A 17,525-nucleotide genomic window follows, 5' to 3' on the forward strand; every position below is an offset into this window, starting at 1 on the left:
GCCTGCTGCTCTGCCTACCTGTGCTCTCTCTCTACCTGTCAAGTAAAAAAAAAAAATCTAAAAAAAAAAAAAAAAAAAAAAAGAGCCGGGGGTGGCTTGAAAAAAAGAAAGAAAGAAAAAAATTTTAATAGTCTAGGGATGCCTGGGTGGCTCAGCTGGTTAAGCGCCTGCCCTTGGCTCAGGTCATGATCCCAGGGTCTTGGGATGGAGTCCCACACTGGGCTCCTTGTTCAGTGGGGAGCCTGCTTCTCCCTCTCCCTGCTACTCCCCCTGCTTGTGCTCTCTCTCTCTCTGACAAGTAAATATATAAAATCTTAAAAAAAAAAAAAAAAAAGAAATTGTAATAGTCTAAGAAAAACCTGTTTTGAAAAAGGGGGCGGGGCGCAAGGGGATCCTTTATTACAACAGAAGTCACTAAGGGTATATATATGAACAACCAACTTTTAGAAGTCAAACAATTTTCCCATATATATAATGTCTTTTATCTATTTTTCACAGTAGAGAATCTTAAAAAAAAAAAAAAAGGCAAGATAAATATGTTCTGCTTCCCAGCAACAAGTATATTTATTATTATGAGCTTTAAAGATTGTAATTGGGTATCACTGGTCAAATATTTATGATTTTCCTTATATAGTATTTCAGGTTATTTTATACAAAGGAATAATAAGCAATGTTCATATAGACACAAAACAAGGGCAAGCCAAAACATAAATCTTTTCATTCCTAGGAGTTTCATATTTGAATCTACAAAACCAATAATTCTCCCTCAAAGTAGAAAGAAGTAATTCAGGACAAGTATTCTCTGGCATTAAATTTAAAGGACAATTAGCAAGGAAGCCTTGAAATAAGATGCTACGCTGCATTCTATTTGGTAGACAATTAGAAAATGCAAATTTTTTATAAAACCAAAAGTCAGACAATCTGCAACTGGAGTAAAACTGAAACAGGAGGCCAATCATTTCAACACATCTGAAAATAACACTTATAAGACAATTTACTGCCCAGATGTTGTTTTACTATAAATCACTAAATGAAAATATCTTTCTTATAGTATGTCTCCAAATCATGCCAATATGAACAGGTCCCAGTGCCATTTTCAGAGATGACCAAACAAAATCAGTTCTAAGCAATCTTTGGTTCTAAATATCCAATATTGCACTTTAAAGCTATTTAGTGACTGTCAAGCACTTACTTAGCAGTCATCAGATGTGAACACAGATTCAACCCAAAATAAACAAAGAATAAGGACATTCAGTCAGAGAAGAAAACATCACATTCTATAGACTTTCACCCTTCTAATTTTATATTATGACTAAGAAACACAAAAACCAAAGTAACTTTCAAGAAAGCAGACCTGAAATGAGAGAAAAGGAAATTTCCTGGCACAAGGCTATACCTGTCTCTGGCAAGGACAGTTTGGAAACTCAAGAGTTTTTATTAACTATCTTAAGTCCTCTAAAATATGTAATCTAAAAACAAATGTTAAGATCAATGGACAGAAAATATTAAGGTAGAAAGTTATGACTGATAAGCTTAATTTTACATGTTTGTCATATATGAGCATTCTAGGTAAAATAAACAGGTAACCTCCCAAAACACCTAGTTTGCCACATTTAAACAGTAACAATATTTTAAATGAATTTCTTATTATCAACACGTGACAATTTTGCCAAAAGCAAAGCCTACTTTCGGACCAAAAAGAATAAATGAGGAAAAAGGAACAGTATTACAAATGCATCTAAAACAATGCCAATTTTCGGGGCGCCTGGGTGGTTCAGTCGGTTAGGTGTCTGCCTTCAGCTCAGGTCATGATTCTGCGGTCCTGGGATCGAGCCCCGGAACGGGCTCCCTGCTCAGTGGGGAGCCTGCTTCTCCCTCTCCCTCTGCCTGCCATTCCCCCTGCTTGTGTGCTCTGTCACATAAATTAAAAAAATCTTTAAAAAATAATAAAATAAAAAAATAAAACAATGCCAATTTTCAAGTGTATAGCACTTTATGTTTTTACGTTCACATCAAATATGCTATCTATTCTCCCCTTCCCTGCCACCCCCCCCAGTTGAGGAGGGAAAAAGACCCATCTTGCCGCTATGCTTCAATGCCTGAACTAAAGGATGGGGTAGTGCCACTTTGGCTCTTCGCTATAGGAAGAGAGCAGCAAGGAATGGAGTTGTCACACAAAGCCAGGAAGGACCTGTCACTCTTGAGAACAGCCTCAGTCTCTGCCTATGCAGATCCTTGTTTACCTTGTTCGTGGCTATACTTCATTTATTGCTCTTAGGCATTTTCCTATTTTTTGCAATACCACCAACCATTATCCCATCTTCATCATTTTACTTGGTCTTATTTGATAGGTTCTCTGTGCCTTTAAACAAAATCAGGTGGAGGGGCAGCCATTAATAATCCAGTTTTACCGTTGAGAAAGCAGCTCTAGGGAAGGGAACATTTGATCAAGCTTAGTAAGTCCTATTCTCTCTGGAAGCATCAGTTTATTGGCCACGGTCCATGGCATCACATGTGAAAAGTACCAGCAGGAGTAGCCCTGGACTAAAACTCAGAAGCCTCAGCTCTAGTCCTAACTGTCTTTACCTGAGTATTATCATGCCAAAGTTATCCCTACTTTCAGGCTGTTCTGAAAATAGGTAGCTGGGTTTTGCTTCTGGTTAAGAAGGAATAAACCCAATCTACCCTATCACAATGACTGCACCCAAAAACCATGGACAGAATGCACAGAGTAGCAATCTGAGAATTGAAGTGAGAAAGGGCCAAATCCACAATCATAGCTGTAAACTGCAACATTCCTTTCTCAGTAATAATTAAGAGCAAGCTGGCAATAGACAGACAGACAGACAGACAGATAGATAAGCAATATATGGAAGAACTGAACCAAACTGATCAACCAATACCATCAACAAATTGGATCTAATTGACATTTATAAATCACTCTCTCCAACAATAGCACAATTCATATATTCTTTCCAAATGCGGATACAACACTCACAAAAGTAGCACTGGGTCATAAAACAAGCTCTAATGAACAATTAAAAGAAATGAAATGATGCAAAGTATGTTCTTTGGTCACATTAAGTTTTAATTAAACTAGAAACAAAAGAAATATAACAAAAAAATTTCCATCTAGTTGGAAATTAAATAACATACTGCCAAATAATCCACTGGCCTGAGGAAGACTCAAGGAAAAATTTTAAAATATTTTGAACTAAACAAAAAAGACAATATATCGAAATTTATGGGATGCAGACAAAGTAGACCTTATATGAAAATCTACCCTAAATCTTTACCAAAAAAAAAAGGTCTCAAACCGATAACCTGAATTCTCACCTCAAGAAACTGGAGAACAAAATAAACCCAAAGGGGGGGGCGCCTGGGTGGCTCAGTCGTTGGGCGTCTGCCTTCAGCTCACGTCATGATCCCAGAGTCCTGGGATCGAGCCCCGCATCGGGCTCCCTGCTCAGTGGGAAGCCTGCTTCTCCCTCTCCCACTCCCCCTGCTTGTGTTCCCTCTCTTGCTATGTCTCTCTTTGTCAAATAAATAAATAAAATCTTTAAAATAAAAAATAAACCCAAAGGAAGCAGGAGAAAAAAAAAAACGATAAAGTGCAGAAATCAGTAAAATTGAAAATAACAGAGAAAACTCAGTAAAACCAAAAGTTGGTTATTTCAAAAGATCAATAAAATTGATAAACCTATAGCCAGACTGACCAAAAAAAAAAAGAGCAAATACAAATTACCAACACTAGGAATAAATTAAAGAATATGGCTACAGAATCCCCACAAACATTAAAAAGATAGTAAAAAGAATCCTACAAAAAACTCTGCATATAAAATTTGACTAACTGGATAAAATGGACAACTCCTTTAAAGCCATAAACTTCAAAAATTTATGCAAGAAGAAACACAAAACCTAAATAGTCATATCCATTAAAGAAATTGAATTGGTAACTCAGAACCTTCAAAGAAAAGTATTGGGCTGGACTACATTAAATCTCACCAGACTTCTAGAAAGGGCCAGATAGCGAATATTTCAGGCTTTAGTGGCCATTCGCTTTTAGTTTTAGATGTCTGTCACATACGGACATTCTAGATCACAACTATTCAACTATGCCACTGTAGTGGAAAAACAGCCATAGATGATAAATAAATGGGCAGAGCTGTATTCAATAAAATTTTATTTACAAAAATAGGAAGCCAGACTTAACCTGAGAACGGTAATTTGTCAAACCCTGCACTAGGTAATTAATGTCACCTTTAAATTCTAAATCTTACAATTCTACACTTCCATGGTCAAAAATCACTTGGATAAACAGTTCAAGAAAAGGATGACGCAAACACTATCACACAGAGGTAAGAGACCATATTTTGACCAACACTTGTTAGATATATTATAGTAAGCAAAACAAAAAAAAACACACAACTTATCACTTCAGTCAAACTAGTCTTGAATGAATCATTACCTTAAAAAGATGAATCAAGGCCTTATTAAAGTGAAAAATCCTCAATGTTCCCATATTAACAGTACCTTGGAAATACACACAGTATATAATTATAAACAAAATCTAAGGGGTGCCTGGCTGGCTCCAGTTGGGACCCTTGGTCTTGGGGTTGTGGATTTGAGCCCCATGTTGGGTGTAGAGACTACTTAAAAATAAAATCTTTAGGGGCATCTGGGTGGCACAGTCAGTTGAGTGCCCCCGATTCTTGCTTTCAGCTCAGATCATGGTCTCAGGGTCCTGGGATTGAGCCCCACGTCAGGCTCCGTGCTCAGCGCACAGTCTCCTTGGGATTTTCTATCCCTCTCCCTGTCCCTCCCACTAGTGCAGGCATGCTCTTTCTCTAAGAACAATAAACAAATCTTTTTAAAAAATAAATAAATAGGGGCGCCTGGGTGGCTCAGTCAGTTAAGAGGCTGCCTTTGGCTCAGATCATGCATGATCCCAGGGTCCTGGAATCAGCTGCTTGCTCAGCAGGGAGCCTGCCTCTCCCTCTTCCTCTGGCTCCCCCTGCTTGTTCACTCTCTCTCTGTCAGATGAATAAATAAAATCTTTATTAATAAATAAATAAATAAATAAATAAATAAAATCTTTTTTAAAAAACTAAAAATCCAAGATGCATGAAACTAAGGGGTCTAAGTTTACTTTAAACTTTTTCATTATGACCATAAGAAACACTGTCCAAAAAATGTGGGGCAAAATATAGAAGAAAATTTATACTGCCTACCACCCCACCACCTAGGGACAATTACTAATATTGATATATTTGGAGGTTTAACCTTTTAATCCAAAAACATTTTTTGATATAAAATCTTTTCAAGCCTGCCCAATATCTGAAGAGCATAAAATAATACCAAGGATAGTCTAACAGCCATCTCATGGAGGCTAAAACCTGATCAATCTGCAGCTGACACTGGGCAGGCTTCCATATCTACTCCATCATCCTAATCTCAAGAGACCATTCCACTATTGCTCCATTAGGCGAGCAGCATTCCAGACATGCATCTTTCTGTATATAAAAGGTTAAAAACTTGCCTGTTAAATACCGCAATTTGTAATGCCAGAGTAGCACGCACCGGGAAGAACCTTGAACCTCTCAGAAAGCAACACAAAATATAACTTGAGGAGAGGTCCTCCTCAGAGTTAAGTTTTAAACCTCTTGCCCCCAATGTAAGAAAAATCACACAATCTTTGACAAATAAGATTTCCAAATTAAATAAATGCTGCTCCACCAATAGAAACAAGTCCTACATGTGCTCCAATTTTGCATGCAATGCAACATCTATTTATGTCTAAATTCTCCCAAATATGCTAGGCAGCTCACAGAAAAGCCTACACTAACAAATCAATAAAATCATATGCAAGCACAGCTAGAGAACTATGGCCTAGCAATACAGGCGAGAGTTTATTACAAGAAACCCATAGGTTCAAATAAAGATGGAAATCAAAGCATATTGTATAACAAACCTCAGCCACGTAGCTGCACATCACAGAGCCAACTGAAACATCTATGACACTCAACATCAGAAAGTCTAGCTTTGGGAAGACACTGTAAAAACCTTTCCTGCTGGCTCACTTCAAGCAGCTATACCAGACCTGGGTTTATCTTATTTAGGGTGGAGTATTTAATTTCAGAACAGTCATTTATAAACCAATACAGTGGAAAGCTCCGCAGCCATTAAAGATGATGATGTAAAACCACATTTGCTATAGTAAAGATGCACAATGATAAAGGTATTAAGAGCCAGACTTTCAGGTCAGAGATCTCAGCTGTATGTTTATGTATTTTTGAGCAAATAACTCAATATAGGTTATTATGGCAGCAAAACAGGTACAAACATATGTCTTTTAGGACAATGGCTGCCATATGGTACACAGTATGATAGTACAGATAACCCTTATTTTTATTGTTAATAATGGTAAGAAAAAAATAGGTATGTGTGTGCGTACAAACATATGCACAAAGGCGGCTGGAATGTTGGACACCAAAAATAGGTGGTAGGATTACACGTTATATATAATGAACTTAGAATTATATTAGGGGTGCCTGCGTGGCTCAGTCGTTAAGCGTCTGCCTTCCGCTCAGGTCATGATCATAGTGTCCTGGGATCCAGCCCCGCATCAGGCTCCCTGCTCAGCGGGAAGCCTGCTTCTCTCTCTCCCTCTCCCACTCCCCCTGCTTGTGTTCCCTCTCTCTCTGTGTCTCTGTCAAAAAAATAAAATCTTAAAAAAAAAAATTATCATCAGAAAAAAAGTAAGCTGTTCTAATTTTGAAAATAAGAAATGCAGCTACAAAATAATGTAGTTACAAGCTCTTCGAAAACAACTCCTTCAAAAGCTGGAAGCTCTGGCTATAGTAAAGTGATTCCAGGAAGGCATTTGCAAAACTGAGAAGAGATTAGCATCTAAATTAAGTGCTTCTCTTCACTAAAGTAACAATATATCTTTGAAAGTGAATATTAACTGCATCCTAGTCATACATTCCATATCAAACTATTATCCAAATCAAATAAAAATTTTATGCCTGCTATATTAACATAATCAAACCCCTCAAATATATACCCAGGGCAATACAAAAAAAAAAAGAAAGCCCAGTTATTGCACTCCTCTTTTAGGATCCTAATTACCAATGCATCCAATGTTTTTGGGCAAGAACAAAGATGAACTTATCTTTAAGCAACATCATCCTCACCAGGTTCTAAGCTATACCAATTTTCTTCTGTCTGAAACTATAGTTTTAGGTATAAAAAATACAAGCTATGATAGCTACCATGTATGAATATGGTACCATTTTGGACATTCAATGAGGAGGTTAATGCCAAACTTACCTACTCACCTTAGCTGGCTGGTTACCCAGTAGTCAGAACTACCCAAGAGATATAAAATGTGACCAAGTAACAAAAACTACATATAATTTTAAATTTTCTAGTAGCTGTAAATAAAAAGAAACAGGTAAAAAGTTTAAGAACAGATTATATTTAACCCAATATACCCAAAATACTGCGAGGTATTGAGATATTTTACATCCTTTTTCTGTGTACTCAGTTTTTCAAATATGGCAAGGAATTTATACTTACAGCACATCTCAGTTTAAACAGTCACATTTCAGGTACTTGACAGTCACATCTGGCTAGTGGCTACCACACTGGATGGCACACAACTAGAGCTACTCAAGCCCAAAGCCTGCGCTTGTTCTCATCAATTTTAAGTCCTAACTCCAGTCAGTCAAACATGACCATGAACCACTGACCAAGACTGCTCAGGCCAAAATCAAACGAAATTCATTTCAAAGATTGAGGGCCTTCTATATTTCAGATACTGTGTTAAGTATTTTCAGATCTGGAGGATAAGGGGTAGGGAGGAGTTCTGCTTATCTATTTTTTGAGAGGTCAGGAGGCTTGAAGATGAGTGTGGTAACAGAAACAAACAAGCATGGTCACAGTAAATTCTACTGGGAAAACAACTCAAAGCACATGCTCTAATAAAGGGAGAAAGGAACATATTGACGATCAGCATATTCCTCAGCAGAATGAAGGGTGTGAAATATAGAAATCAACTGCATGAAGTACAAGGCTCTTCAGAATGTTGTTTTTCACTGGCATTGAATAACTTCAGAGAACATTCTAACACACAACTGAGCTCCAAAGTCAGCTATGTATTTAAGAAAGAAAAATTTAACCCATTAACCTTGCAGCTTGTTTTAACCCATTATCATAATGGTTTGAACCCTAATTATGTATTTTGTTATATGCAGGGAACAATAAAAGGGTTAAAACTATTTTAAAATAAAATTAAAAAAAAAAGCCCACTACATACAAGAAAGGGAAAAAAAATTGGAATGCCTATTCCTAATGTTAATAGTGGTGGTTCAGTAATTCAATGTGTATGTATGACTTTCAATTATGAAAAAATAAACAAAGTGGTAACAATTTTTTTCAAATTCAATTCCATTTCATTTTAATTTCAATCCATTTGCTTTTAAGCCTTTTAAGATTAGGACACACATCCAAGTTGTTTTTCCTTCTCTAGAACCCTCCCAGGAGTAACCTTAAGTTGACAGAGCATGAACAAATTAAACTTAACCACAATAACCACATTTCATTTCAAGGAAACCTGGAAGTCATTTGTGGGACTACAAAGATCTACTGAATGTCAAAAGACCTCTATTGTCATGCATCTGAGGCATTTCCATAACATTCAGTAAGTAGGGGTCAAATGCATTACTTTTAACATCAATATCTCTTAGCTCTCAGTACAGTAAGTTAGCAATACAGCCAAGAGTTACCTCCAACTCTAAACCGCAATGCAAGCAGGAGCATTAAGGCTGTTGGCCTCCTGGCCCTTGAAGCCTTTAAAAGGGGAGTTTGGCTCTCACCTGATGAATCAAATTTAACTCTACTGTGACCTAGGACACCACTTTCCCTCACTGCTTATTTCAGAGTACTTGGTTTAATTTTTTCTACAAATGTCATCATATACTGAGATCTACAGGAAGTAGTGGTAAATCACCCATGGCCTCCTTCCCTATAACCTTCTAAAATGTAAGGCCCATAAAGGCAAGGATCTTTTGATTTTTTTTCACTAATATCCCTAGCACCATGAATATGCAAAATTGTCTGTTTCATTCATTCCCCGTCAGCATGAGTTACTCTATAAAGCAATTACTTACTGAATACCTCTTCTAGTATTATACCAGTCCCTGAAAGTATTTTTAAATCGTTCCTGTCATTCGTTCATTCATTCATTCATTTTAGAGAGGGAGTGGAGAGGGGCAGAGAGAGAGGGAGAGAGAATCTTAAGCAGACTCCAGGCCCAGCCACCCAGGTGCCCCAGTTCCTGTCTTTTACAAGCTTAAACATAGTTGCAGAAATTACATGGATAAAGAAATACAATTAAGCAACAATTCAAGGAAGTCAACAATTACGCACAAAACTCCAAACAGCAAAGAAATAATGCAGGATGGCGCTGTTTTAAAGAGCCTCCAGCAAATAGATGGAGGAAAAAAATGTGGGCCTTGAAGCAAGAGCAGGTTAGGTTTTCAAGAAGTAGGAAGAGAATTTGAAACACAGAATGAACTACGTCCTACTGAAGGGATGAACACAGACTCGCCTAAGGAAGCACAACAGACTAGACAACAAAGAAAGTGAGTAGAGCCTAGAATAAAGCAATGGCAGTGGAGACAGTAGGGACAAATGCAGTAAAGCATCAGGAGTTTCTCCACCTTAACTATACACTGGTATCACCTGAGAAACTTTTAAAAAATACTGTCACCTGGGGACACATGGGTGGCTGAGGTCATGATCCAAAGGTCCTGGGATGAACACCCACATCATTGGGCTCCCTGCTAGCAGGTAGTCTGCACCACTCCCCCCAACTCATGTGCCCTCACCTGAGCTCTCTCTCAAATAAATAAATAAAATCTTAAAAAAAAAAAAAAATACTGTCACCTGGACCTCAATTCAGTGACCCTGATTTAAATGAGGTACAAGCTAGACATCAAGATTTTTTTAAAGTTCCCCAGGGATTCTAATGTGCATCCAAAGTTCAAAATCACTGCCTTAGAGGAAAACCCAACAGAAACCTGGTAAATGACCACACAGGATGAAGAAGGAAGATTAGAGATGATAGCAAGATTTTAAGAGTATGTACCTAGAAAAAAAATGACATTACTGAGAGAAGCCAGGAAACGAAAAAAAATAAAAATATATCAGGCGTGCCTGAGTAGCTTAGTTAAGTGGCCAACTCGGTTTTGGCTCAGGTCATGATCTCAGGGTTATGAGACTGAGCTCTGTGTTGGGCTCTGTGCTAAGCAGGGAGGGAGGCTGCTTCTTTTCCTCTTGGTCTCCCTCTCCCTCTGCCCCTCCCCCACTCACGCACAGGCAGGCACTCTCTCTCTCTCTCTCTCTCTCTCTCTCTCTCTCTCTCAAATAAATAAATAATAAAAATAAAAATACATCAGTCGCTCTGTATTTGACCACTCTGTCAACAAAGTTCCATGTAGTGAACCAGTTTTAATTAAGCCAGATTGTCTTAATTTTCCACATATCATAATTATTTGCCTAATATTTTTAAGAGAAATAATCAAAACTTAAAGTGAGCCATTTTCAAAAAATCAAGGTAGAGCTAAAGAATGTAAAATTAATCCTCCATAAAGACCTCTGAGGTTTCCCAGCTAGAAATAACCTCATCCTCCTTGCAATCCCCATGGCATTTTAGCAGCACGATGGCACTCCCCATAAATGTTCTGTAGAGACCCTGTATTAGAAGGAAAAGACAGTGCCTCATTCCTCCTCTACCCAGTGCCCAGCATGGGTTTGCTTGTGACACATACTCAGTATGAAGTTAGCAATAGGCAGATAACTGCTGGTTAAATTCTGATTGTTACTAAAGGTTCTAAATGCTTTTGAAAGCTTCCTAAATAAGCAAAAATCTCACCTCAATTCCTTCTGCTTCTTGCAGACCCTATGAGGTTTTAAGCTTTCAAGTGTGCTTCACTGCCCTCCCCCAGCTTTATCTTCATTCCATCACCTGCTCAATGTTATGTGAGTCAATACAAGGGAACTAAAAATTTTTATCTTTAAGAAAAACATGCCCAGAGTCCATCTTCTAAAATATAATCTGAATCTCAAGATAATTTCTTTCAAAACCTCCACCATAATCTTTAAATTTCAGCCAAAGAAAGATCATGGTTCTAGCTTTCACTTACATAATAAAATGTTATGTAAGAGTGATGTTACGGTCTCCATGTCTTCAAGCATAAATGAGTGTTTCCTACCTTTACTTACATCTGTGGCACAAACTGAAAATAGTATTTGTATGATACTCTGGAGAGGAACTAGGTTACTCATGACCAGGGACAACTAGGGCAAGATCCAACCAAGCCCAAGACTCAAGGGATTGTTAGGAAGCTCTTACATGCAGAATGGTTAAGAAGCTCTCATATGGAGCAATAAGAAGAAATTTATCAAGTATTCTTCCCAGCCAAAGACTGCTTTTAAAGCATTTTCCTAATTATAACTACATTTTATATTTTTGTCCTTCAGTACTATATGTGATAGCAGATAACTGATCCACACACATACCGAGTCCTTTGTTTCCCTGTTTAAAATTCTAATATAGTGAACCATTCTTCAAATTATCCATTTTTTTATATTTTGATTTTCAAGCTTAGGTACGGATTTTTAAATGTGCCCCACATTTTCACTGACTTATCAACTGCTTTTTCCATCTGATTTAACTAAGTCTCTAAGCTCATTTTTCTGAGGTAGGCTGCATACGATCAAAACATGGCAATGGCTTAAAAAAAATTCAATATGGTCACTAATTTCACAATATGGTAGAAAAAAGATAAACACACTAAGGCATTCATCTTCACCCTAGGAATTCCATTATGACTCAACATTATATGTTCAGTTATATAGGCATATAAGTGAACAAGTAAGATATATGGCAAATGAATAAATGAAAAAGTACCAAGATCTTTCCCTGAAAAGCATTAAACAAGCAAAAATCACTAGTGAGAACTAGTTTGTATTGTTCTCTTCCCTTTAAAATGATTTTATATAAATTTTATTTAACTTACTCCTTTTCTGCGGCAGTAAACATTGGGTACAAGGTCTAAATTATAGTAACTCTAAGCATTAAATAACTGCAATTGCACAAGTATCATGGAAAGAAAAAGGAAGGTAATGACAATAGAGATAAAAATCAACAAGTACAGTATTATCTATGGGAAAAAAAATTTTCTAGAGCATTGATTTTTAAACACAAACCTTAAAAATTCAAAACCACTACTCAGTTCATCTAATACTCAGCTGTAGTTGGTAATTACCACTTCTTATGAAATTCTATATGGTCCATGAAAAAAACTACCAACTATAAATATTTTCAGCATTCCCTTTTGCCCAAAATTAGATGGCAGCCTAGATGTGATAATGGAACTTTAGGGATATTGAAGGTCATTATCCTTAGTACATGGGTGCTAAGGTGTTTAGAGCTGAACCAACACAATACCTGCAACTTACATCCAAATGTTAAATAGAAAAAAAGGTTTTGTGTGTGTGCATATATTTATACAAATAAACCATACATCTGTTCACACAAACATGCACCTGTATCTAAGTGTTAACTGGTGAATCTAGATAAAGGGTAGATGGGTTCTCACTGTAGGATTTTTACAAGTTAAAAATTTTCAATATAAAAAGTTGGGAGGAAAGGGGAACATAGCCATTTTTTGATCCATTCCTTGAAAAATTTGCCCATCTCTAAAGGGTCAAGGAACCAAGAGCATACTAGCCATTTTTAGTTAAAACATCTCAGATCCAGCATCTGTTACAAAAAACTCTTCACTTCAAAGGAAAAGTTCGGATACTCACATTGCCCATGTACTCTGAGAGCAGGTCCTGCAGGGCCTGGCGGACAGCATTACACTCTGCCACAATTCTCTCACGCCGGTCATCACGTGTACAGGACGAGTCGGCCATCAGGGCAGCCCCACTAATGATGCTTTCTAGGCGCTCCTCCAGGGAAGGTCTAAAGCGCTCCTCACTGAAGCTCAAGGGGTCCACAATGATTTGTTTCTGCAGAGAAAGTGTTATTGAATCTTAGTGGTAATCTCTGTTCCCTCCATTATTAATGAAGGTGAGCAAAGTGTTGATCAGGAACATCAAGATTTAATATAAAAATTCCAACGCCTAAAAAATAGTTATACTTCTTGTTAGATGATAGCCATACAAGTTGGCCCATGATAGACCACTTCTCAAAGGCAGCACTGGAAGCAATACTATCCAGCTGAATGGGGCCTCAGTAAGATAACATACCACAAATGCAAACACAAATACATCAGCACAAAAATCATGTTTACGCTACTAAATGTGAACATCTACATGCCAGCCTCTACAATATTAGTGAAGTTACCAAATGAGAATTGCAAGGAAAATAACTGAGCTCTCTTTTCCTTTTCTATATAGAGTATAAAACTGCTGTATGACATTAGCAGAACTGTTTCACAGCAAAAAAGCAATAAAAACAGACACTGACTTCTGTCCTCAAAGTTTCAGAAAGGAATGCATTTATAATCAATTCCAATCTATTTTCCTCATCTTACACACCTCATCAAATTTTATAAACAATGCAGTCTCATATTCAACCTGTTATGTCTAAATTAGAGACTCTCTTTGCTTAAAGACTTTGAGGTGATCTGTAAGAGATGATAGCAATCCATCCCCAAAAAGCCACTCTGTGAGGTATAACTGCCCCAGTAAGAATAAAACCTTCCTCTGTCTCCTCTTCACTCCCCTGACTCCACTGAAATCCAGCTTTACCAGTGGTGAGTGAGGTCAGGTCACAAGCAAGCTTTAGGTACAAGGTCAAACATCAATACCCCCAGGACAGCAGCTACTGGCCTCCCTCCAACTTTTCCATTTAATACAATTTATCCTCACACTGGTAAATGTCTGTGCAAATATTTTCCCTTTAATTTTTCTTTATGGGGACTATTCTTACCGATTTAAAGTTAAAGGCCAAGTTTTTTCTTTAAAAAAGCTTGCCCTTTCCCAATAAGTATACATTTCTTCTTTCCATTCCCAAGAACCCTCAGTTTCAAAACTGAACATGTAAGGCCTCCAGTTCATTATTAACCTACATTTTAGCTGACCATTTTTCTTACCAGATTAAGTTATTACAAGATTTTTCTGGTTGGGGCACCTGGGTGGCTCAGTCAGTTAAGCATCTGCCTTTGGCTCGGGTCATGATCCCAGGGTCCTGGGACTGAGTCCCGCATCAGGCTCCCTGCTCCGCGGGGAGTCTGCTGCTCCCTCTGACCCTCCCCGCTCTTGTGCTCTCTCACTCTCTCTCGCAAATAAATAAAGTCTTTAAAAAAAAAAAAAAAAGATTTCTCTGGTTAAAACTGAATACACAATGACTTCTGACCAATAAGAATGAGGAATGAGTGGTCACAGAATTTTAAAAGAGTCATTAAGCTGCAATGGGCCTGCAATCACTTCGTCCAACCCCCTCATTTTATGAAGTCTCACTCTAGTCCTAAGAGGTTAAGGAACCTCTGACATTTACTACTCAAATGAGGGGAAAATGTAATCCTTAGTGCCTTCAAAGAGGCCGATACCTAAGACTGCCAAATTTGAGTGGGGTGGAAAAAAGTGGCAATAAATTTTAAGATGTGTCGTAAGTTTACTATAAAGGCATTTAATGATTAAGGCTCCAGTGTAAAAAGTAATTTCTAACACCATGGTCTGTAGAATTTTATGATTTATGAAGTCTTAAATCAGTCATGCGTTATCAGCAATGTTCAGTTACACAAGCCAAAATAAAGGGTCAGACAAAGGAAGAAAAGATAAAGGCAAGGAAAAACTGTTAAAAACAAAATGCACTCCATTATAGATTCTCTACTTCAAAGCATTCCTACTTATGAAAGGATGCTGGCCACATGGAAGGCAATTTTCTCTTATGTTAATAAAAAAAAAAAAAGTAGTAATAATAATGAAACCCAACAGTGGGTTTAAAAGAAAGAAAAAAAGCACTTAAAAAAAAAAATCTTAAACTGCTGCCATCTACTGGAAGCCATGAGGCATTGTGGGTAGAAGTGTTAAAAAAAAAAAAAACCACCACCACCACCAACCAAAACCCCACCAAAAAAAGTTGATATATAGGACAGTGTGAACAGAGAACGTATATACAGAACAGATCCAGGACATCAACTATAAAAAGATAACTACATGGAATTATGCTAAGAGTATTTTAAGCCCAAATTTGCTTCCACTTGATTAAATTTTATATATTATTACAATTTAGTTATTGAGAAGTACATCTAGGCTCTAGGCAGACAAGTAAGATTAACATGATAACACTTGTGTCATAATCACTTATGATGGATCTGTTTTTCCCACTAAACTGTGAGCCCCTGGAGGTCAGAGTCTGCATGCACTTTGCCTCTATCTCCCAAAGCTTTACATCTGCCGAAAGGTTACAATCTTGGGTGAAATGAACCAAACTCATATCCTCAACAAATAATGACCCCATAGGAAACGTAAGTTTTATAAAAGAATTCAGAAGTTTAACAAAAAAGAAAAGAGGAGAAAAGAAGAAAAAAGAGAAAGAAAAAGGAAAAAATTTTGTAGGCCAAGTCAAGATCAAGTAGACCAATGATTTCTAAAATTTCTTTTGACAGAGATTGCAAATCTAAGTAGAAAATGAACTTTCATCGAAACCATGATCACATTTCCCTAGAAACCTCTTAACTTTGGGCAGATGGTCAAGAACCTGAAGTTGCCTCCCAAGTATAACTTACATCAAAATTATTAAGTGCATATGCCAGTTCTCCTCCTCCTCCACCCTGGTGCTGGGAAGCATCGTCTGATGCAGTGGCTTGGGCTGCATTGGAAATGCCTGTGACCGCCTGCTGCAGCTGCTTATATATTAGGTCTCTGTTAGCCTTATACGCTGCAACATCAGGGTGCTGTAGGCATGCCTGGGATGCAGTATAGAGGATTGGAACGTTTTTCTGCAGGATTCCTCTGGCTGCAGCCATCTGATCACGATGGCCCACATCTTTCAGTTCCTATAAAACAAGAAATTGGAACAGTCGTTATATGGGTTCTAGTCATAAAAAAATTTGTCAGTAAATGGTGAAAAGTGAGAAACTCTAATTAGACACAATAGTTTCATGAACAGTCTGGCTTCATAACAAAGGAGGCAGCATGGGCTAGTAGGTAAGAGTTCAAACATTTCCAAATCACACAGACCTGGATTTGAATCTCCAGCTGTACTTTTTCTGGCTATTGTGATCTTATTTAAAATCCCCATACTCAAGGCATCTGGCTGGCTCAGTGTAGAGCATGCGACTTTTGATCTCTGGGTTTTAAGTTCGAGCCCCACGATGGATGTAGAGATTACTTAAAAATAAAAATCTCTAAAAAAATAAAATAAAATAAAATCCCCATACTTGGTTTCACCTTCTATAAAATAGGAGCAATAATAGGTTTCTCTTTCTAATTGTCCTGAGGATCAAATGAGATAATGCATGTAAAGCACCTAGCAGAACACTAACTAAAAAGCAAAACATAAAACTGACTAGCATCTTCATTACAACTATATAAAGATGTAAGTACCTATTCCAAACAAATTAGAAAAATCATTCAGAGACACTTAAATTTAAACAGAGTAAGATTTAGTTTGAGTATTTCTTTTTTACTAAGTTATAAAAGTTCATTATAAGAGTTTTGTGAAATTTGGGATGGGATACCACAAGTGTACATGAAGTATGCAAACCAACCAAGTGAGGATGTAGCAGGCTATTCTCTCAAGTATGCCACTCTGCCCCTCACCCTTCCCTCCATTCCCCCATCCCAAAAATGGCCTTGGGACATAGATCATTAATACATAAAGCTGAGGCTCAGGTGTTCCATGACTTTTATCCAAAAGGTTTTTTTTTTTTTTAAGATTTTATTTATTTATTTGACAGAGAAGAGACACAGCGAGAGAGGGAACACAAGCAGGGGGAGTGGGAGAGGGAGAAGCAGGCTTCCCGCGGAGCAGGGAGCCCGATGCGGGACTCGATCCCAGGACCCTGGGATCATGACCTGAGCCAAAGGCAGATGCTTAACCATCTGAGCCACCCAGGTGCCCCTATCCAAAAGGTTTTTATTTCGTTGTAATACTCTATATACATGTGGTCTTAAGTGAAACTGTCCTTTCTCAATTTTCTCTACCTGTAATTATAATCCACAGATAAAAAAAAATTGAGGTTCCTGGCATGATTCCCAATACTGACATCTACTTGGTAGGCTGAATGGATGCACTAAGTGTCAAATAAGGGATACCAAGGGAAGAGGATATTTCTGGTATCCCACTGTTACTGAAAGTGCTGGGGGTAGGGGTGGGGGGACACTTATATCTTTAGTAAATGTAGATTACCACCACAAAAGAGAAACAGAAGTGATAATCCTAACTGACCAACAGATCTGCTCTGTTTTATGTGTGAACATAGAATTTCAACGTTAAATTG

The 17,525-nt window shown here is 37.7% G+C and overlaps 1 protein-coding gene across 5 annotated transcripts in view; it reads right to left on the reverse strand.

Annotated features, from left to right (window-relative positions):
• The window catches only part of CTNNA1 (catenin alpha 1), a 306,207-nt gene that overhangs the window by 95,639 nt on the left and 193,043 nt on the right, over positions 1 to 17,525 (reverse strand). For all 5 annotated transcript variants that reach the window (XM_032425304.1, XM_032425305.1, XM_032425303.1 and 2 more), the window contains 2 exons: positions 15,810 to 16,079; positions 12,880 to 13,083 (listed from right to left, as the gene is read on the reverse strand). In XM_032425304.1, the coding sequence (XP_032281195.1) occupies positions 12,880 to 13,083; positions 15,810 to 16,079 (474 nt within the window). The remainder of the gene's footprint in view (positions 1 to 12,879; positions 13,084 to 15,809; positions 16,080 to 17,525) is intronic.

The sequence above is a fragment of the Phoca vitulina genome, unplaced genomic scaffold (genome assembly GCF_004348235.1).
Source record: "Phoca vitulina isolate PV1807 unplaced genomic scaffold, GSC_HSeal_1.0 scaffold32, whole genome shotgun sequence".
Classification (NCBI taxonomy): Eukaryota; Metazoa; Chordata; class Mammalia; order Carnivora; family Phocidae; genus Phoca; species Phoca vitulina.